Raw genomic sequence first — 22145 nt, forward strand, 5'->3', positions numbered from 1 at the left:
ACGCTAATCTCCCTAAAGCTTTAAACACACATATCTGGCGATGACCATCTGGGTCACCAGCAACACCCTGAAAGACCAAAACTGTGTCCCAGTCTTCCCCATTCCCATGCATCTCCTTTTCCTGTATTCCCAGTGATACCACCATCTGCTTAGTCACCTCAAATGGTGAGTAGCATTCTACATGGGTTTTCTTTTTATTCACCACTGCAATGTGTGCAGTGCATTATAGGTCAATGCTAACACGGGGGTGGCATATGCAATTAAATAAATAGATCTCAACCAATCAGATATGCCCTGCACCATAGCCAAAAGCTTTACCCATTCCCTATCCATTTCTAAATACTCTTACCTTTGTCTGTAAAGAAAGTAATGTAACATTGGATTATTTGCTACGGATAGGTTGTAAATAACAAACTCTCCCCAGTTCTGTAATTGGGCCATAAGCAAGGGCCGTGTAAACATCCTGTATCAAGGGAACTTGCAGTGTTGTACTTTGAGGTGCAAGGTGGTCAAGAACCTTAGTGAATGGATAAAAATAACATCAAGTCTATCTAAGCATTCAGAGGAAGGAAAGAGGAGGAAGAGCATTAGAAAGGACAAGAGGAAAAAGGAAAACAGAAGAAACCTCTGCTTCTCTATTCACAGTGCCTTAAACACTCCTGGTCCATCTGGACCCCAGGCCCCTTTCCAGTGTAACTCTGAGCCTTTACCTTTAACCAACGTTTGACGGGACATAGTCCTCTCTTGTTTGGATCCTGGATTTGTTCTCCTTTGAACCGTTCATTGACTTCTCCCTCTGTACCTCAGCCAGTGTTCTCTTGGGTCCTGCCCTCGAATTCCTGTCACCCTCCTGTTCCTTCCTTTCAACACTTGCCCTTGGGCTTTCTCATGACTGTAGACTTGTCACTTGATACCCATATCAATATGCACTGTGTGGTTCTTCAGCCTCTTATTAAAGCAGTTCTCATGCTGTGTCAGCTTGTGCATGACTCACTACAAAAGGAAAGCAGAGAGACTGTAGTCCTGCTTCCACAGCATCAGGAGGGAAGCTCTCCTGAGACTATTCCCAACTTGAAGGAGGAGATGCTCCTTGTTGAAGTGCTAGTATTTTGCAAAGCGATGCATGTGAATCCAGCACTCAGTCAGAGGAAAGTAACGGTATGGTGAGCCATACATCATGTTCCCTTCCCATGAGAAGATGATTATACACAAGTAAGTGACTTAGAATCACTTTAGTATTTTGCAAAACATACAATTTAGTACAGAACTGTCTAATGTAACTTGGGTCCAGCTTTCAAAAGGCTCTAAAGTTGCAAGCGGTTTCCATATTCATGGTGGAAGCCGTCTCTACCTCTGCTCAAATTTGCCTAAGATCCCTTCACCAGTCAGGAGACCTGGCCTTTCTCTTCCTGTTCAAAGTCTCATGCTTTTTGGGGGGCCCAAACTGGAAATTTGCCACTCCACTTACTCAGAGTAGAATTCTATTCTTCAAACTTTCTGAAACTTCCAGGAGGTTATATGTAAGTCCACTTTGACGTATTAGTAGAAGGCTAGACCTGCTAATTGGATTAAAAGACTTTTAAACACTGAGTTGGTCATGTGGTTACACAGGGCTTTATTAAGGGAGATAGGTTCCAACTCTACCCCTCTAGGTTTTCTCTTCATGTTCAGTGACACCAGCATTGCAGGAATTGATTAGCTCTTCATGGGATGTATAAGTAATGCAAGTTGCCTAACTTGTAAATGTTTATCATGTAAATGTATGCTTCACTCCCAGGTACAGACCTGAAAATTGCTTCAAAGTGGACCCTGATTTGGATCCCAAACGCTTTAGAATCAATGACATACTGTTCCTCTTTCGACCCCCTGAATGTGCAAGGTAACTCAGTACTTACTGATGAAGAAATACTGTCTGGGACTTATGCGGGTGATGTAAAAAGAGTTCTCCTTATCCCAGCACTAAGGAAGGTACAATTGAGAGAAGACATAAATTGGGTATGCTACTTGGCTTAAGCTTTCTTCCCTGCTACTATCTTTTGTAGGTAGGTGGTCCTCTGGGATCTGATTTGCTGTGTGGGGTTCTCATTTCCCTTACCATGTCAGCCTCACAGCGATCTCTACACTAGTAGAAGAGGTAGAAAATGCCCACTTGACCACACTTGTGGCCAGAATAAGGAAGGACTTGCAGGGCAAATTTAAACCTATAGCAGAAGGTTTCATATGACATCTGCTAAAATGGAGCCATCTCCATTCATTTCTGAGGGGGAAGGATATTGTTTTCTAAATATTTAAGAAAAACTATTTTTTCTGTCTAGATGCGCTTCAGAGTTCTGATTTTCAGGCAACATGTAATGGGAAAGGAAATGAGAAAGCAAAGGCTTCCATGTTGGTTTTGAGTCACCCAGCAGTGAACAACAATGTACCACCTTCCCTACACCTTGACTTGAAATTGTCTTAACTGAGACTATTTTGAAGACTTGTTCCATATCAGTGCCCTCACTGGAACCTAAGTCACTTTCCAGTTCATTCCAGCAGAGCACGGCCGAGACAACCAGGCTAGAACTGGGGATTGCAGAGCAGAGCAGGGGTTAGCCAGGCTTTTCAGGGGCCCACCCCCCAACCCTGCTCCTGCCATTTCAGTGTCAGCTCCTGGGAATACATCTAGCCCTGAGCAGTGGTACAGGGCATATTTTTATTTCCCAGACCCAGCCAACATTAAATCTTAATTACTGAGGCTCCCCAACAGCATCTACCAAAACCAGACAGATGAACATTTGTAACCCAAGATAGAAAGTATGATTTGTTTCTTGAGTGGCTCAGTATCCATAGATGATGAGAGAAGTAACCTACTGAAATTAAAGCAGAGAAGAGCACACTTTGTGTAGGATAGAATATCTTAACTTTCCTTCCTTGGGCTTTTCCCTCTTCCTGTAGGAGATCAAGTCAGGATTCTGTGTGCTCCTCATCACAATGTGATTCTAGTAAAGGTCCACAGAGTAGCAAGGTAAGCAACAAATAGAAAGAGTATGTCTTCCTGTTATATCCAATGTTGGTTTAGAAATAGTGATTGGCCCCACTTGAGATGCTCTTTTGAGAGAAGGTCAAGGTGGAAAAACTGTGTGTACATGCATGTGTAAAATCTGTTTTGTTTTGTATTTTCAAGGTTTTCATATCTGAAAATAAACCATACATATAAATAAAATACATTACATATGCTATCTTTACATTTCTGAAATAATAAATCAATTTTAGACAACCTCTTTTGCTAAAAAGTATTACATACATTACACAGGGAAGAGACGACACACAGAGTAATACTGTGGTTTTCAAACTCTGTTCTCAGTCCATAGATTTGGCACATTACATCTCTAGTAGGATTTTGTTTTATTTTGTTTGAACAGTTTTTATGTTTATTTATTTTTTGAGAGAGAGAGAGAGAGTTGGGGAGGGGCAGAGAGACAGGGAGACAGAGAATCCAAAGCAGACTCCAGGTTCTGAGCTGTCAGCAGAGCCTGACCTGATGGGCTCGAATTCATGAACCATGAGATCATGACCTGACCCGAAGTTGGATGCTTAACGAACTGAGCCACCCAGGCTCCCCTCTAGTAGGATTTTGTTTTAAAGGAAACTTTTCTCTGGAAAAATTATTTTAAAATGACTAGCATGATGAAAAGAATAAACTCACAAGGATGTAAGAGTCAGACAGACTTGTACTTCAATCAGGTGCTCTGATTAGCTTTAGAGACATCACCTAATCTCTGAGTTTTGTTTCTTTATCAAATAAAGTCTAATTCACATGGTTGCTAATAGAATTGGAGATCATGTACACCAAGAACATGGCATGCATTACACACATAATTGCTCTCATTGTTATGCCCTCCCTAAGCCACTAGAATGTTGTGTTACAGATACCATATTTATGAACATGACAATCTCTGCAATATACTTTTTAAAATAATTAATTCAAAAACAACTTCAGGGGTGCTTGGGATAGCTCAGTCAGTTGAGTGTCAGACTCTTGATTTTGGCTCAGGTCATGACCCCTGAGTTGTGGAATCAAGCCCCACATTGGGCTCTGCACTTAGCATGCAGCCTGCTTAAGATTCTCTCTCTTTCTCTCTGCCCCTCTCCCCCACTCTCTCTCCTTCTCTCTCTCTCTCTCTCTGAAATAATAAAATAAAATAAAATAAAAACTTAAAAAATAATGCTGAGAAATGTAAAATTAACAGAGAACAAACTGATGGTTGCCAGGGGGAGAGGATGAGGGATGGGCAAAATAGGTGCAGCGGAGGGGGAGTTACAGGCTTCCAGTTATGGGGTGAATAAATCCCAAGAAAAAAGATATAGATAGAGCATAGAGAATATAGTCGGTACAGTAACAGCATTGTATGGGGACAGATGGTAGCTACACTTGTGGTGAGCATGGCATAACTTAAAGACCTACCCAATTGCTGTGTTGTACACCTAAAACTAATGGAACGATGTAACATTGTGTGTCAACTATACTCAAATGTTTAAAAATTAAAAAAAAATGTAAATGCACCTGAAGAATCTAACTCATCCAGTACATCTCATTTCCTTACAATGTCACGGAAATGCTTTCTTTTTCTCCCCTAATTCAGGGAAGCAAACAGAGCATACATGACACTGAGGTTAAACGTAAGTATGAGATCACCTCTCTTTCTTGTAACAATTTCTTGTTACGGGAGTTCGGGTTCTAGAACAGTCTTATGAATATACATTATATCCTTTCTGTGGCTAAATGTTAAGGAGGTGGTATAAGATTCAGTAGTCTAAGAGGCAGAATTTCCATTATGATGATGCTGTTTTAAATACTAATTCTAGATTTTTAAAAATCCAATGCATTACTGAGCTTCTTAGTCTTGAGTCCATTTTCCTAAAACTTACACTAGATTCATAAGCCATTTGGGATGTGTAAGACTTACACTGGGTATATATCTAGTTTTAGCTATTATATACAACGTGGAGGCTTTTGTAATAAGATGAAAAATAATTTCTTCCCCCCAGTGATCTAGGATTCTATTTGTTAATGCTTTTTTTGTTCTCTGCCCTGAGTGAAGTTATCTGAGGTTGAAAAAAATATTCTAGGGAAAAGAATGTGTTGTCTTACTATTTTCCTACCTGGCTCCTCTTTTATGTTCTATAAAATTTGTAATTCCAAGTATTGCAAACACCCATGGTAGCTCGTTAACTTTCCTGTAGGTGAACAAACTGATGTCACAATGGGAGAGCAACATCCAGTGGACAAAAAACATCCTGGAGGCACCAATTTAATAGAAGCTCAACCCCCTATCATTGTCAGTGCTCATGAGGATGGACATCTTCGTTTGTGGACTATGGAGGTGATGGGACCCATTGTTTACCTGGAACAGCAGAGAATGAGAAAGATAAAAGTATTGTGGAATGAATCCTAGCCTTCTAAGGTTCCAGAGAACATCCAATTCTAGTATTTTTCAACCTTATAACAAATTGTGGTTCCTCAGCCTTCTCACTGAAAGTGCGACTCAAACATTACAATAGGACCGTTCTGTAACTCGGGTCAAATGATCAAAACTCCTAAGTTAACTATTTCAAATCTTTCTTTTCTTTAAATTGAGCTATGAGTACATGCCGCTAACTATTTCATTGGATATTTAAATAACATTAGAGGATATTAATTACAGTAAAAGAATATTACAGTAAAAGAATATAAGAACACTCAAATATTGAGTATGTATAAATTTTTAGTTATCTAAACTATTGGAAGAAGTTATTACATTGTACTGAGTGTCCTTAAGTATTTTACAATGAAAAAATAGCTTTTATTTCCCAGAAGATTTTAAATGACTTGGAGCGGAGGGTGGCAGAGTTTAAAACTAGGAAGACAGAAATGATGGAAGGAAGGATCTTGATGGAAGGTGCTGATAACAACGAAATCAGTAGAGAGGCAAGAAGCCACTAGAGAGGCAAGTGAGAAAAGAGCCACCATTTTGTATGGCAGATAGTGAGACCCAGTGACACAGAATAGCGCAGGCGTCTGCTGGGTAAAACGTCCAGGTCTGTCAATAGATCTTAGCGTGTAAGTGGGAAAATCTTGGTTTGAAAATACAAACTTTTTGAAACAATTTTTAAATTTCATTTTAGAGAGAGAGAGAGAGACAGAGCAAGTGGGGGAGGGGGAGGAGGTAGGGGGAGAGAGAGAGAATCCTAAGCAGGCTCACATCCAGCACTGAGCCTGACGTGGGGCTCGATCTCACGACTGTGAGATTATGACCTGAGCTGAAATCAAGAGTTGGTCACCACCCAGGCGCCCCAAAAATACAAACTAGCATTAACAACTTTTCCTGAGAGTATCTTGGTATTGGAGCAATGCCTTTTTTTTTTTTTTTTTTTTTCTGATAGAGAAATAAGAGTGACAGAAGAAAGATTATACCCAAATAAATCTCAGGAAATGATTAGCAGACTCAAATTCTCTCTTCTTTTTTTTAATGTTTATTTATTTATTTATTTTGATGAGTGGGGGGAGCACAAGCAGGGGAGGGGCCGAGAGAGGGAGAGAGAAAGAATCCCAAGCAGGCTCTATGCTGTCAGTGCAGAGCCCCATGTAGGGCTGGATCCCAGGAACCATGATATCATGACTTGGACCAAAATCAAGAGTCAGATGCTTAACCAACTGAGCCACCCAGGTGCCCTATCAAATTCTCTGTTCTGGGGTGCCTGGGTGGCTCAGTCGGTTGAGCATCCGACTTTGGCTCAGGTCATGATCTCGCAGTTGGCAAGTTTGAGCCCCTCGTAGGGCTCAGTGCTGACAGCTCAGAGCCTGGAGCCTGCTTCAGATTCTCTCTCTCTCTCTCTCTCTGCCCCTCCCCTGCTCATACTCTGTCTCTCTGTGTCTCAAAAATAAAATTAAAATTAAAAAAAAAATTAAATCTCTCTTCTGAAGCAGGGATGTTTATTGTCTAAGTGAGGCAGTGCTTGTGGAAAATCCTTCCTGGTGCTGACTTATCCTAAGCACTGAAAAATAATCTGCTGAATTTGAATCTCCTACAATCTCTTTATCTTGCACCAATTTTCAAAATAGATATGTCTGAAAACGTAAGTACAATATTATTGGTTGAGATACACTTAAACAAGTGAGATACACTTAAACCTGAAAAGAATGTTTGTTTAGAAGGGGAATACGTACCTGGAAAAGAGGTCTGAGGAAGTTCATGGAAAGGGTCATGGAAGTGCAAGAAACAACCCCCAAGAATAGAAGTGGTCTGTAATAATCAGAGTTTAGATGCTCTTAATAGTTGTTACAGCTTTATGAATATTTAATTTCAAGGAAATAAGTCCCTTCAGATAGTTTCAAATTGTTTTTATTACAAAGAAGAGAAGCATGTTGCAGTAGTAGAGATAACTTTTTAGATGGATTATTTATAGAGAAATCCAACTCTGAGATTAATATTTTATAGAATTTATTATACTTTATTCAGGGAAAGCTACTGAAAGATATGCTGCCTTTCACAAAACATTCTGCCATTTCTCTGACATCGCTGTATACTGATCCATGTACCAGGATACTTCTGACTGGAAATGTGGGTAAGTCATGCTTAGGTAGTCGTCTACAGGTTGCTCCATAACCACATGACATAAAGATGGAGGTAGGAAAATACATGACATTTGTTGAGACAAAAGAAAGAAAAAGAAGGATGCTGAAGCAGGAGAGAGTGTTATGAATAGCTTGCTGAATAAATAGAATAATGAATGAATAGAGCAATGAATAGAACCTATTCCATTCTGAGGTCTTTACTTAGAGTGAGACAATCTTTTTTTCCCCATCTTTAAATGGGGTACACAGTTAAGCGTCCGACATTGGCTCAGGTCATGATCTCACCATTCATGAGTTCGAGCCCCACGTCAGGCTCTGTGCTGATGGCTCAGAGCCTGGAGCCTGCTTTGGGTTCTGTGTCTCCCTCTCTCTGCCCCTTCCGTGCTGATGCTGTCTCTGTCTTTGAAAAATAAATAAACATTGAAAAAAAATTTTTTTAATGGGGTACAGAACTACCTGTTCTCTTACCTTACATATTGGGAAGAATGTAAAGTTTTCATTTTCCATCTTGAATAGGTTATGTTGTATTTATCTCATAAAGGGAGTAACAGCATTAATTAGGAAGGAGAGGGATTCTTTGCTCTCATTAGGGGATTTTGTATTGATGGTTAGAACTCATACAGTTGGTTTTTCTTCTTTGATGTAACAAAATTCTTTTTTCTAATGCTTTATTTCCTTTCTTTCATCTTTTTAACTAATCATGAATTATCTTTCTTTTCATCTACTTTAAAAGATTATGTGAGTGTGTGAATGAGCATTCCTAGTGTAAAAACATTTTTAAGTTTTAGTAGTGTTCACTTTTAAGTTTTTCCAAAAACAGACAAAACTAACCAGTTTGTTAGAATTTAGACTGAAACAGCATCTTTTCAGTTAAACAAAAGCTTAGCCCACTTTACTCTTGCTTTTCTTCTACACCCACCCCTTCACTTATCATTTGCTACTGTAACCTTGATATTTGCATTCGGGTACTGCTATTACATTCATATTTAAATTTTAGGGGCACCTGGTGGCTCAGTAGGTTGAGCCTCTGACTTAGGCTCAGGTCATGATCTTGTGGGTTTGAGCCCTGTGTTGGGCTCTGTGCTGACAGCTAGGAGCCTGCAGCCTGCTTCAGATTCTGTATCTCCTTCTCTCACCTCCCTCCCCTGCTTGTGCTCTCTCTCTGTATCTCAAAAATAAATAAATGTTAAACAAAAAGTAATAATATTTAAGTTTTACATCTTTTCTTGAAAGAACATTGTTCTCATTTCAAAACTTAGTCTATGAATCAGTTTGTACCATCAATTATTTCAGTCTTCCGGAGATTGTACAAAATTTTCAATTTTAATGAAGTACAGTTTACCAATGGTTTCTTTCACAGATTGTGCCTTTGATGTTGTTTTTAAAAAGTCATTGCCAAACCCAAGGTTTAGATTTTCTTCCAGTTTTATAGTTTTGCATGTTACGCTTAGAGTTGTTTTGATCTGGGTTTTTTGGCTTTTAGAATTTGGTGGGAAAAGTGTAACGTGCATTTCCAAATTGAGAGTTTTTATCATGAATGGGTATTGAATTTTGTCAACTGCTTTTTCTGCATCTATTGTGATCATGTGATTTTTTTCTTCTTTAGCCTGTTGATAGGATGGATTACATGAAATGATCTTCAAATGCTGACCATTGTGTATAATTCTTTTAATATGCTTATATTTTGATGGGGATTTTTGCATCTATATTCATAACAGCTATTGGTTTATAGTTTTCTCATAATACCTTTGGGTTTGGTATTAGGGTGTGCTGGCCTCATTGAACAAGTTAGAAAGTATTCCCTTTTACTTTTATATTCTGGAAGAGTTTGTACATAATTGGTAAGATTTCTTACTTAAATGTGGATAGAATTCACCATTAAACTCATTTTGACACAGTGGTTTCTGTTTGGGAAGATTATTAATTAATTTCCTTAATAATATAGACCTGGGGTACCTGGGTGGCTCAGTCAGTTGAGCGTCCTACTCTTGATTTCAGCTGAGATCATGATCTCACAGTCCGGTTCATGGGCCTATATTGGGCACCACACTGACAGCATGAAATTTGCTTGGAGTTCTCTGACCCTCTCCCTCTGACTCCCTACCCCATCCATAAATAAATAAATAAACATTTTTAAAAAATAATATAAGCCTATTCATATTATCTGTTTCTTCTTGGGTGAGTTTTGACAGATTGTGTCTTTCAAGGAATCAGTCCATTTTATCCAGGTTATTAAATTTGTGGGCATGGAATTCATAGTATTCGTTTGTATCCTTTTAATTCCCATGAGATCTTTTTTTCTGAGTTAGCCCAGATAGAAGTTTATCAATTTTGTTGATCTTTTTAAAGAACCAGCTTTTGGTTTTGTTGATTTTTTTCTATTGAGTTCCTATTTTTAGTTTCATTGATTTCCGTTCTGATTTTTACTTCATTTATTCTGCTTACTTTGGTGAATTTTTTTTTTTATCTCATTCTAAAAGAGAAGTTTAGATTATAGATCTTCCTTTTGTTTCTAATATTTGCACGTAAATTGCCCTGTGAGCACTGTTTTTGCTGCTTCCCTCTAATTTTGATGTCATATTTTCATTTTTATTTAGTTCAAAATATTTAAAACTTTCTCTTGAGATTTTTTTCTATGATCTATTATTTAGAAGTATGTTGTCTCATCTCTAATTATTTTGGGATTTTCCAGCTCCCTTTCTCTTATTGATTTCCAATTTCATTCCATTGTAGTCTGGGGACATACACTATATGATTTCTCTTATTTCAAATTGGTTAAGATATAATTTATTGCCCAGAATTTGGTCTATCTTGGTGAATGATAGCTTGAGATTAATATGGGTTTTGCTGTGTTTGGATGCAGTAGTCTATAGATATCAATTATATCTAGTTGAATGATGGTGTGATTAAGTTCAACTATGTCCTTACTGATTTTCTGCCCCCTGGGTCTGTCCATTTCTGATAGATGGGTGTGAAGTTTCCAACTATAACAGTGTATTATCTATTTCTCCTTGCAATTCTATCAGTTTTCAGCTGCATATCTTGATACTGTGATGTTAGGCACATACATGTTTTTCTTTTAATTTTTAATGTTTATTTTTGAGAGAGAGAGTGGGGGGGAGGGGCAGAAAGAGAGGGAGACACAGAATCCAAAGCAGGCTCCAGGCTCTGAGCTGCCAGCACAGAGCCCGATGCAGGGTTCAAACTTACCAACCGCGAGATCATGACCTGAACCAACGTCCGATGCTTAACTGACTGAGCCACCCAGGTGCCCCGGCACATACATGTTAAGGATAGTTATGTCTTCTTGGAGAATTGCCCCTTTATCATTATGTAATGTCTTTCTTTATCCCTAATAATTTTTCTTACTCTGAAGTCTTCTCTGAAACATAGATGCTCTTCCTTTCTTTTGATTCGCATTAACATGGTAAGTCGTTCTCTATCCCTTTACTTTTAGTCTACATGTATCCTTATATATAAAGTGGATTTCTTGTAAGCAACATATAATTGGGTGTTGTTTTTTAATCCATTCTGACAATCTCAGTCTTTTAAGTGGTTTACTTAGACTGCTGACATCTAAAGTGATTTTTGATATAGATCTACCATATTTCTTATCGTGTTCTATTTATTCCTCGTTTTTGTTCTTATTTTTGTCTTTCACTCTTTTTCTGCCTTTTGTGGTTTTAAGTGACCTTTCATATTATTCTACTTTCTCTTAGCATATCAATTATGTATCTTTTTAAAATTTTTTGAATGGTTTCCCTAGAGTTTGCAATATACATTTACAACTAATTCGTGTCAAACAAGTCTACACCACCTCCCTGGTAATATGAGTACCTTATAATAACAAAATATTCCTAATTTCTTCCTTGTGTCACTACTGTCATTCAGCTCAAGTACCTATAAGTTACAATTGTCAAATACATTGTTGCTATTATTGCTTTAATAAATTGCTTTTACTTTATCTTCATTTATTCCTTCTCTTATGCTCTTCTTTTCTTTATATAAATCTTAATTTCTTACCTATATCATTTTCCTTCTCTCTTAAGAACTTCTTTTACTACTTCGTGCAAGGCAAGTTTACTAGCAACAAATTGTCTCCGGTTTTGTTTGTCTGGGAAAGTCACCTTTCTCCTTCACTTTTGAAGGGACTCCTAAGCACTTCACAAGGGACATAATGCTAGGTTGATGGTTTTTCTCTCAACACTTAAATATTTCATTCCATTCTCTGCTAACTTTCATGGTTTCTGAGAGGTTAGATGTAATTCTTATATTGTTCTTTTATAGATAAGATATTCCCCCCTCTGGTTTCTTTCAAGATTTTTTTTCTTTCTGCAGTTTGAATATGCCTAGATGTAGTCCTTTTTGCTTTTTTTAAATAATTTTTTAATGTTTATTTATTTTTTGAGACAGACAGACAGACAGACATGTGCGGGGGAGGGGCAGAGAGAGAGTGAGACACAGAATCCAAAGCAGGCTCCAGGTTCTGATCCAGATTCAGCACAGAGCCCGATGTGGGGCTTGAACTCACAAACTGTGAGATCATGACCTGAGTCAAAGTCAGATATTTAGCCAACTGAGCCACTCAGGCACCCTGTTGCTTTTTTTTAAATCTAGTTTTGTAACTATCATGTGGATTGTAGGATGATTATCTCTCTAATGGTTTGGATTCCATTTGGTAGTGTTGTTTTCATTTCTATTTCATCTACCCGGACATCTAGAGGAAATTTGACTTTGAGCATACATGGCAACAGTAAGTCACAATGAGGTTGCCATAAATCAGAATTCCTATGTATAAGTGATATAATTTTTTTTCTTTCATTTCTGGTTTTTCAGATTCTATTTTATTTACCATTATAAATGCCTAAGTCAAATTAATTTGGCGGGCTGGATAGTATTTGCTTAGACAAAAAGGATATCTAACTAAAGATTCCAATGCTTACATTTTCTACAGAAGGACATGTTATCCTTTGCAGCATTAGTTCCTTCCTGGATCCACCTCACAATGAAAAGGTAGGAACTTTAGTTTTAGTTTAATTCATGAACCAGAAACTGACCATTTTTCTGTGCTAGATACCACAAAAGATAGAAATGCAAGCCAAGACTTCCTACTCTGGAGTCATATATAATACTATTGAATCTTAACAGTATTTTATCTTGATGGGCACTGAGAAATGTATAGAGTTGTTGAATCATTATATGGTACACCTGAAACTAACATAACAGTCTATGTTAATTATACTTGAAATAAAAAAAAGAAAAAAGAAACAAGCTACATACCAAATAATAATGGTTTACTGGTGAAAAGAAAGAATGAGTGAGTGAGTGAGTGATCTAGCCACTGGCCACATTACATCATCTTCATGTTTTGATTTATTTGAGAGAATCTATGTAGAAACCCAGAGCTTAAAAAAGTTCACAAATCATCTAGTCCTCCACAGTCAGTTTATATATCTGACATAACTTTACAGAAAGAGATGCTATTAAGAGACTTTTAAAAACTGAGAAAAAACTGAGGGTTGATGGGGGGTGGGAGGGAGGGGAGGGTGGGCGATGGGTGTTGAGTAGGGCACCTTTTGGGATGTTATATGGAAACCAATTTGACAATAAACTTCATATATTGAAGAAAAAAAAGAAAAATAAATAAATAAATAAATAAATAAATAAACATTTAAAAAAAAAAACAGAAAGAGATGCTATAACTTTTCCTTACAGGCCTAATCTAGTGCCCAACCATTGGGGATGAAAAATACAGCATAGGGAATATAGTCAATAACACTGCAATAACATGTTATCATGCTATCAGGGTGAGCACTGAGTAATGTACAGTATGTTGTCCACTTGAAACTAACATAACGTTACATGCCAACTATACTTGAATTTTAAAAAAAGAAACTCTTCCTCACATCTAGTCTAAATCTTCCTTGTGATTCAAACATATTTTATGCTCTTTTTAGAGTGAACGCAATGTAAATGTCACCATCCTTATTTAAAACCACCTGAATATGAACTTTTTGTGTCAATGTGGATAAACAAATATGCCTACATCTATTATAAAGACTCAACTTGACTAATTAAAAGTTACAGCAAGGAAGCACTATTTTACCATAGACTTATTTCTCTTTAAGGTCATATTTTAAATCTAAAACGTAAATAAATAGTATTTCTTTTACTATTATTTTCCTATGGTTACATAGATTAAGATTGGATTCCTTGCAGAGTGTCACAGAATGGTACTGTTTCAAACCTTATTTCAGTTGATCCATAGAATTTTCTTTTTGTTTCCAAGAACCAATGATGGTTTTCTAATGTTCAGATGTTTATTTTTCCTATGATTATCTCCACTTTGCAGAGGGGAAATCAGAGACTGTCTTGCCTTAACTCCATGTAGACAGTTAATGACTTAGTCAGGACTAGAGCCAGGCTTCTTGTCCTCAAGTCTAGTGTTTTTTCCATATATAACACTCACTGCTATCAGATAGAAAACAACGTTCAAACAACTTGTGAAGCACAAAGTTTCACTTATCAACAGGTATAAATGGTCTGAAATCAAGTCATGTTGTGAGCAGAACAAAAACAAATGACATGCTTGAACCATATATAAGTGGAAAGTTATCTGTTCCCCCTTAATTTTGATGATTATCATATATTGTTATTAATTTTAAGGCACAAAAGTATGACCCAAAAAGCTTACAGTTTTGCAAATGAACTTTCTATAAACTGGGATACAAGACCTTATAAAATTTAGAGAAAATCTTAAAAACAAAGTTATAAAATAATATTGAATTAAACTATCAGTGGAATTTATTTTAAAGCATTTTCACCAATTTACAAAAGCAAAGATTTATTTTAATAACTTATTTGAAATTACTCCATATTCAATGTCATTTCAACCTTTTTCTGTATTTTGGCAATGTATTTTTTCCACTTTGTACATGGCTACCTATATACAACAGAATCCCATTATAAGATGCCTCATTATTACACAGATTAATATATATCATGAATTAAATCAGGTTCAGTTATAGATTACAACTAGTTACAATAAACACCTAATATGTCAGTGCATACATCAGATGTTAATCTGCTTCTCTTGCAACATCACTATTAAAAAGATGCTCTATATAATATAGATATTCTAAGAGATAGGATAGTCAAAACCTGTCCACAGGAAGAGAAATCATACATATGATAATATACATTTGTCTACAAAAAAAAAAAGTCTTAGAGCAATGTTTTCCTAAATACAGGTTATAACCCACTAGTGGGTTATAAAACCAGTGTAATGAGTGGTGACCAGTATTTTAATTTAAAAGGGGAATGAAATGCAATAGAATAGAATAGATGATATCAGTGTGCATTGCACATAGTAAGGTTAAGAATCTGAAATGTGTCCGGTATGCACGTGCAGATATTGTATCTGTTGACATCTGTAAAATGTCTTTCTTACTATAGATATGGCCCATAGTAGAGAAACACTTGCCTAAGTGAATCCAATCCCAAAGCAGAGAAAGAACCCTTGGATAACAAGCTATTATTGAATAACTATGAGACAATAAGAAGTAAGAGAATGCAGATTTCACCCTGGTTGTCTAAGAACAACTAGAGGGGATTGGGTCAGAAGGTCAATAAATTTAGGAGGAATTGTGTCTGAACTTTGTTCAAGTCTAAATGAATAGGAGACTCATAAGAAAACTCCAAGCTGCCAGAATTCTGGCTACACATACATTCTAGGTAGATGACCCCAGAAGAAGTAGTGCTTGGTGTGAGTTCATCAGTGATAGAGACAGAATGTGCTCTAAGGAGATGTTGCTACAGAGTCAGCTTTCCAGTGGACAACTCTAGTTCACACAGTTCAGGCCTGTTTAAAGGCTCTAGACTTGAGGATAAGCCACATCTTGAATTGAGACCTCTGAGGTCTATCAAAGAGAATGAGCCAGGCCCATTCTAATTGTTGATTCCTTGTGATATCGTATATAACCCTACTACCTCCATCACCACCACCACCACCACCAAAAAAAGAGAACAAAATCACCAGGGCTATCTCTGGATAAAATTTGAAAACACGGAAGTTTTGCCAACTTCCCCTTCGGTCCTCACCTTTCAGCTCTGCTTCCTCCTGCCCCTGATTCCACTCTGCCTCTGCCTATCCCACAGCCTTTCTCCTAAGGCTTTTCTTTTGTCTACTCATCTTGTAATCCTCAACTAAATGTTCATCCTCACTTAAATGAGAAATTGCTAAAGACATAAGGTCTTTCTTCTCCCAGGAATACATGAGATGAACAAACACCTAAAAATGGAGTTAGGGTACCTGAGCAAGGAAAAAGAGCTCACAGGGAGAGGGGTTTCGACTTGCACAGATGTCCACACCCATTCACTTGGAAGCTTGGCTCATTCGTGGTTACTGGTTTTGCTTGAGATTGGATTATGATCAGCACATACTTATGCTACAGAATATGCTTTATTGTTGCTTTCTAGAAACTGAAGCAGCGGCTTGCCTGGCGTGCTCATTCTTTAGAAATTGTTCAAGTAATCTATGTAGAAGACAAACAAGTGGTACTTACTGCCTCCGTTGATGGCTCAGTAAGGTATGGACCTTCATATTGTGAATTTAGGGTTTTGAGCACGAGAAGTAAAAATTTTAAGCTACAGTTTAAGTTTATACCCCAAATACAATCTTGATTGGATAATTAAAATAAATACATAAACAAACAAACAAAATGTGGCACGCAGAAAGGGCTTTGGAAAGATGGCCACTGGCTTAGAATTGTTTTCCATGTCCAAGGAGACAAGATGCCCTGCTCATCCATGTCAGAGTATGACAAATACTTCAATAAAAGTGTTTTTTGTGTACTCATTTCAAAGAATGAAGCAAGATGATTATCTCAGAGAGATAGACCCAAGCCCAGGAATAGCCACAGGAGACACAGGATCAGAAGGCATAAAGAAAGTCATAGCAAAGTGCAACTCAACACTGAGAAAAGTGAAAGCAAGCTAATGTTTTCATGGACACTGTGATTGATTCTGCAAAGCCTACTTATTTCTAATTGCCTGGATAATGCTAAGGATACATACACCAATACTGAACACACACACACACACACATACACACATACACACATACACACATACAAAAAGAAAGGAAATGCCATGACATTTCTTGAGACAAATTGCTGCATATTAAAATGTGTCAAAATCATGGTAATGAATTATCCTCTTGGGAGAATAAAGTCAGGTAAGATCGAGAGTGGTAGAGAGGTTTCAAAGTGTGCTGGAGAGTTTAAACATAGTGAAGGCAAAAAGGAAGGAATATTTTACATTGGGTAAAAGACCCTGTGTGAGCCTGGGGCTGGTTTGAATCTTCACCTTGAAGGAAATAGCCTCCAAAGGATTTTAAGTGAAGGACTAACATAATCTGATTTACATTTTTTAAAAAAATAACGTGTAGGGAATGGATTTCAGAGCAGCAAGGTGGGAGCAAAGAGACCAGTTGGAAGTCTATGCTGAGTGCAGGTGCCTGGACTAGGGCAGTGGCAACAGTGCTGGAAGCAGATAGTCTGGATCTGAGAACTGTCCAGGAGATAAATTCCAGGAGACATAAACTGTAACTGAAAGGGAAGGTAAGCAGTGGATGTCAAGCCTACTTCCTGCCATATACCACTCAGTGAACGATGGTACCATTCATTAAGAGAGGAGGCACTTAAGAAAAAAAAAGAAAAAAGAGAGAGAAAGGAGGCACTAAAAGAGGAAAATACTTTAAATATGGAAGGGTGAAAGTAAATTATTAGAAATGTTGAGTGAAAGGTGAGTCTGGAAGGGGGCAAGGTCCTAACTGGGGTTAAACAGAGCTCTTCCTCCGCCAGAAAGGGAATGTGTTATTTTATTTATAGGAAAAATTAAAAACATGTCATTTCATTATTACAGATGTTTTTCACAACTCTGTCCCTTGGGTCTCTGTTCCAGTTTATTTTCAGCTACCTGTCAGCAGAAGTGCTAATTGGGGATTGTAATACACACAGGCACGCACACACAAACGCACGTGTGCACGTGCACCACATGTCACATGTGCACACACTTCTGTTGTTATGAGCATTCCCTGCTCAGAAATTTCTTTTATATGATTCCTTCAAGTGGAGATCTCCCTAGATACTCAATTCAGAAAAAGTAGCTCTATGAATAACTATCTCAGATACACTTCCCTTTATAACTAAGCTATGTCCTTTTGCAAACACTGGCTGCCACTTTCCAAAGGGGTAGGGAATTTTAACATTCTAAATCTTTGTTTTCAAAAAGATTGTGATATTATAATAGGAAAAAGTGTAATAAAGACTTAGCTCTTAGACAGAGGATAGACAGGGCTAAGATACTTATCTAAGACCCAGGAAATCAGGCTGAGAGGTGGGATCAGTCATCTGGAAGAATTCCACATGCAGCAGGAAATGTCACAAAACAAGATCAGAAGCTGCTTCAGTCCTGACCTAGAATAGAGTGAGTTTGGAGTTGTCCTAAAGGTAGTCCTTACCCTCTAACTTCTGTGCTGGAAGGACTGGTCCATTTCACTTTGGTGAAGGCTCTGGCAAGGCAGTGTAGGAGAATTAGAATATGTAAGGGATGTAAAATGCTCATGTTACATTCTTAGGATGCTATTAGGTGTGAGGAGTCCTGGCTAGATACCTCTCCTCTGTCCTCTCCTCAATGCCCGCCCCCGTGACCTGGGAAACCACTTGAACTTGGCGGAATTTACTCTTACCTCATTTAGTGTGTCCTCCTCATGGGCCATGATGACTGCTTCCATCATTTGTTACTCTGAGGTTGAAGTCAAGATATAAAAGCAAGATCTTCCACATACTGTTTTATCTTTCCTTAAGATGCAGGGCACACACTCCTGCTAAGGATATTCTATAGGACTTTAAATCAAGTGGGCTGCTTAGAGGGATCTCACAGAGTGACCTGATGGTAAAACTATGCATATGGATAAAAAAAAAAAAAAACACTTCTTTTGTCACCTTATTTCATAACTCAGTTGTGAAAAATAGTATGGTTTTTCCAGAACAGTAGGAGTTATGGATGGAGGTTGAGAGGATTTTGTTAATAATAAAAGCATCCTTAGGAAACTCCTCCCACAAGCCCTACTGATGCTGATGCAGAGGTAGACAACTAAGATATAGCACACTGTAAGGCCTAATTCAACTAGCATACTGTCAGCCAACACAGGTTCTGATCACAATGAATGAACAGTGTTATTCTGGGAAATATCCATTCCTTGTGTTCTGATTTTAATGAATGGCCATCATAAGTACAGATTCAAATCAACATTTCCCAAAATTGTTGTTGATTAGAATTCTAATGGATAAAAATGCTTATGCTATGATTGGTTCCATGTATTTAACAGGAATAGTCCTCGATTCAAGCTTAAAATCTCTGATGGACCAGTAAAAACCCATATAAATGATCTAATAAACAATAACTTTCACTGAATTCCAGTTACTTTCTTCTCCCTACTTTTGCCTTTCCTCAGGGTCTGGCATGCCCTCAATGGTCATTACTGTGGATATTTTGGACAGCGAAGAATGTTTGAAATATCACCAACAAATGATTTCATTTTGCCATGTGATGTTAATGAATATCCCATAGAAATAAAAGAAGAAAACAAATTCACAGAGAAGACGCAAAAATATGAATATCCTCTGGTATTTGACCGGCAAAAGTAAGACCACTGGGTTTTTCTTTAGATAAGCAGACAAGAATTAAACTCTATTTTTTTAAGTTTATTTATTTATTTTAAGAAAGAGCACAAGCAGGAAAGGGGCAAAGAAATGAGAGAGAGAATCTCAAGCAGGCTCAGTGCCATCAACACAAAGCCCAATGTGGGGCTCAAACTCACAAACCGTGAGATCATGACCTGAGCTGAAACCAAGAGTCAGACACTTAACCGACTGAGCCACCCAGGCACCCCAAGAATGTGACACTGTGCTGGACATGGAGAATTCAAAGGTGAAAAGTCCAGGACTTTTCAATAACATTGCAATCCTGTGGAGGGGAAAAATATGTAAACAAAAAGCTACAGTTCAGTATAATAGTACTTCTAGGAAAATGTAATTCTCAAGATAATCACCAAGGGGTAGATGGGATGTAACCAAACAAGACCAAAGAGGCAACTTTGATCTTCTATGTTTCCTTAAATCATGGGTAAGTAAAATCACTAAATAATGAAAGACTATGACGTAGTTTTTCAAGACTGGGGGGGTCCAGTGAGCAAGTAAGGACGACGTGGTGGGAGATAAAGCAAGAAAATTTTATAGATGCCAAATCGCAATGGGTTTTGTAACGGACCAACAGAAGGATTTTAAGCTTTACAGAAATCATAGTGACAGAATACAGAAGAGAAAAAACAAGTCTGAAGAAAAGGATAGTGCATTTGGTTTTGGACAAGTGTAAGTCTAGATGTTTGTGGGACATCCAAGTGAAGATATTTAATGAGCATTGAGATAGACATGTCTGGTTGTTGAAAAGAAAACCACATGCACATGGTATGATGACAAGTGGTAGTGAGGACACATTTGTAGAACGTGGCAGTGAAGTCACATAGGACAACAGAAAAGTAAACACACGATTGGCATTATTTCAGCTGATGACCTCGGAGAGGGTAATGTCAGTGGAGTGGTGGGTAACAATCACATGCTAGTGCTTGAGAAATAAATAGGAGATGTGAGGTGATGATAGTATATATTGCTTTGTAAGGAAGTCAGATAGCTCTAACGTTAAACAAGAGTTTGATTCATGGGTATGCTTGTGTCTCAAGGACACCTGAGCCTGCTTAAAGGCTTAGAAAAAGAGGACAGTTACCTAGTAGGGAACAGAGTGTTGGCAAAAGGTGTTTTGCGCTTTTGTAACATTCAGTCCTGGTTTTGATGTGGTTGGATCTTTGTCATTATGGAAGTGATTGGAGCTTAACTGAGCTCAACATCAGCAAAGCATGGGGGTCCTCCCTGGACTGGTAATATAGAGCAGACCAGAACAGGGGGAACTGACCAGATGAGTCAAAAATGGGAAGAAGCAGAAGGGATTGTCTAAAATAAATCCCTTTAGGGAAATCGTAAGTGCGCCAAAGCTGGAGAGATTGCATGCCATCATCTAGTCCAATAGTTGGTAGAAGAAAGAGAAATTGAAGCAAAGTGTCACAAGCCACACAGCAGCAATTTTAGAAGAATCGACAAGGGTTCCACGTGACTGCCAAGACTCCACTGAAGGGTTCAAGCCTTGCCTTGACTGGCCAGCAAGAGCTCCAGAGAAGAGGTCGTGCCAAAACATGAGGTGGTGTAGTAGAGTCAAGACTCATCAAGTTGTGGTAAAGTTCCCCACACACAGTTGATCAATGGGTAATTGCTGAGCCTTGAACATCCATTTATCTTAGTACTCAAAATAGTATATTCTAATTTGGTAATATGCATCTCCTTCACTAGCTCTGTGAGTTCCTTGAGGATTAAGACCATGTTTTATACATCTTTATATACCCAGTTCTTAGCTTAGTGCTTAGCACACAATAGGCACTTAAAAGGTATTTGAGTGAACAAATAAAGAATGACTAGTTAAGTGCAGAGGTAGCATCATTAGGACTGGTGCCAAGAAAGCCAGAGAATTTGGGACCCAGAGAAAGAAGGATTTAATGGATACATGTGCAGTAGGCAGAGAATAAAAGATGTGGGTATGTGCTGAACAGTTTTTCTTGTATCTTTTTACACAGATGGAAAAAAATGAGCTCAATGTCTTTGCTTTTCAAACGTACACCTCCCAAGGCCTTTGAAGTGGATCATGATTTTAAGTTTTTCAAGTCTCTCTCTTCTCCCAAGGTAGCCTTAAAACAAACAAGTGAACAAAAAAAGATAAAGCACTTTGCTTTTGTTTTCCTGAATTTAGATCTCTCTGGTATATTAGTTTTCTATTATTGCTGTTACAAATTACTACCAACTTGGTGGCTTAAACAATATAAATTCATTATCTTATAGTTCTATATGTCAGAAGTCTGTCCTGGTTCTCACTGGTCTAAAATTAAAGTGTTTCCAGAGCTATGTTCCTTTTATAGAGGCTGTAGGGGAGAATCTCAATGCTTTAGTTGGGGGCCCTCCTCCTTCATCTTCAAAGCCAGACATATTGCTTCTCCCTGACCATCTTCCTGTGGTCACATGTCTGTGACCCTATGGGAAAGGTTCTCTGTTTTTAAGGATGCCTGGGATTAGATTGGACCCACCTGTATAATCCACCTCAAGGTTCCTGACCTAAATCACATCTGCAAAGTTCCTTTTGCCAAGTAAGGCAGTGAAACCATAGGTTGGGGGTGGGAGAAATAGGATGTGGACATCTTTGGTTGCCATGATTCTGCCTATCACAGACTGACACACTTTTCTCCAGTGCAGAATTAGGAGAGAAATGGGTCCTGCTATTCATTCTATTTGCAATATTTGTAAAAAGTGGATATAGCATGAGTCTTTAGGCTAAGGTGTGGTATTAATTGAAATCAATTTCTTCAAGATCTTCAACACAATAAGCCAAA

General features: G+C 37.9%; 1 protein-coding gene across 1 annotated transcript in view; it reads left to right on the forward strand.

Moving 5' to 3' along the window:
* The window catches only part of WDR64 (WD repeat domain 64), a 138936-nt gene that overhangs the window by 107720 nt on the left and 9071 nt on the right, over positions 1 to 22145 (forward strand). Inside the window, exons 17-25 of the mRNA XM_019423099.2 lie at positions 1778 to 1879; positions 2935 to 3004; positions 4623 to 4659; positions 5224 to 5363; positions 7479 to 7584; positions 12549 to 12607; positions 16073 to 16182; positions 19113 to 19301; positions 21339 to 21444. Coding sequence (XP_019278644.2) covers positions 1778 to 1879; positions 2935 to 3004; positions 4623 to 4659; positions 5224 to 5363; positions 7479 to 7584; positions 12549 to 12607; positions 16073 to 16182; positions 19113 to 19301; positions 21339 to 21444 — 919 coding nt within the window. The remainder of the gene's footprint in view (positions 1 to 1777; positions 1880 to 2934; positions 3005 to 4622; positions 4660 to 5223; positions 5364 to 7478; positions 7585 to 12548; positions 12608 to 16072; positions 16183 to 19112; positions 19302 to 21338; positions 21445 to 22145) is intronic.

This window comes from Panthera pardus, unplaced genomic scaffold (genome assembly GCF_024362965.1).
Source record: "Panthera pardus isolate Hobbes unplaced genomic scaffold, ASM2436296v1 HiC_scaffold_21, whole genome shotgun sequence".
In the NCBI taxonomy this organism is placed as follows: Eukaryota; Metazoa; Chordata; class Mammalia; order Carnivora; family Felidae; genus Panthera; species Panthera pardus.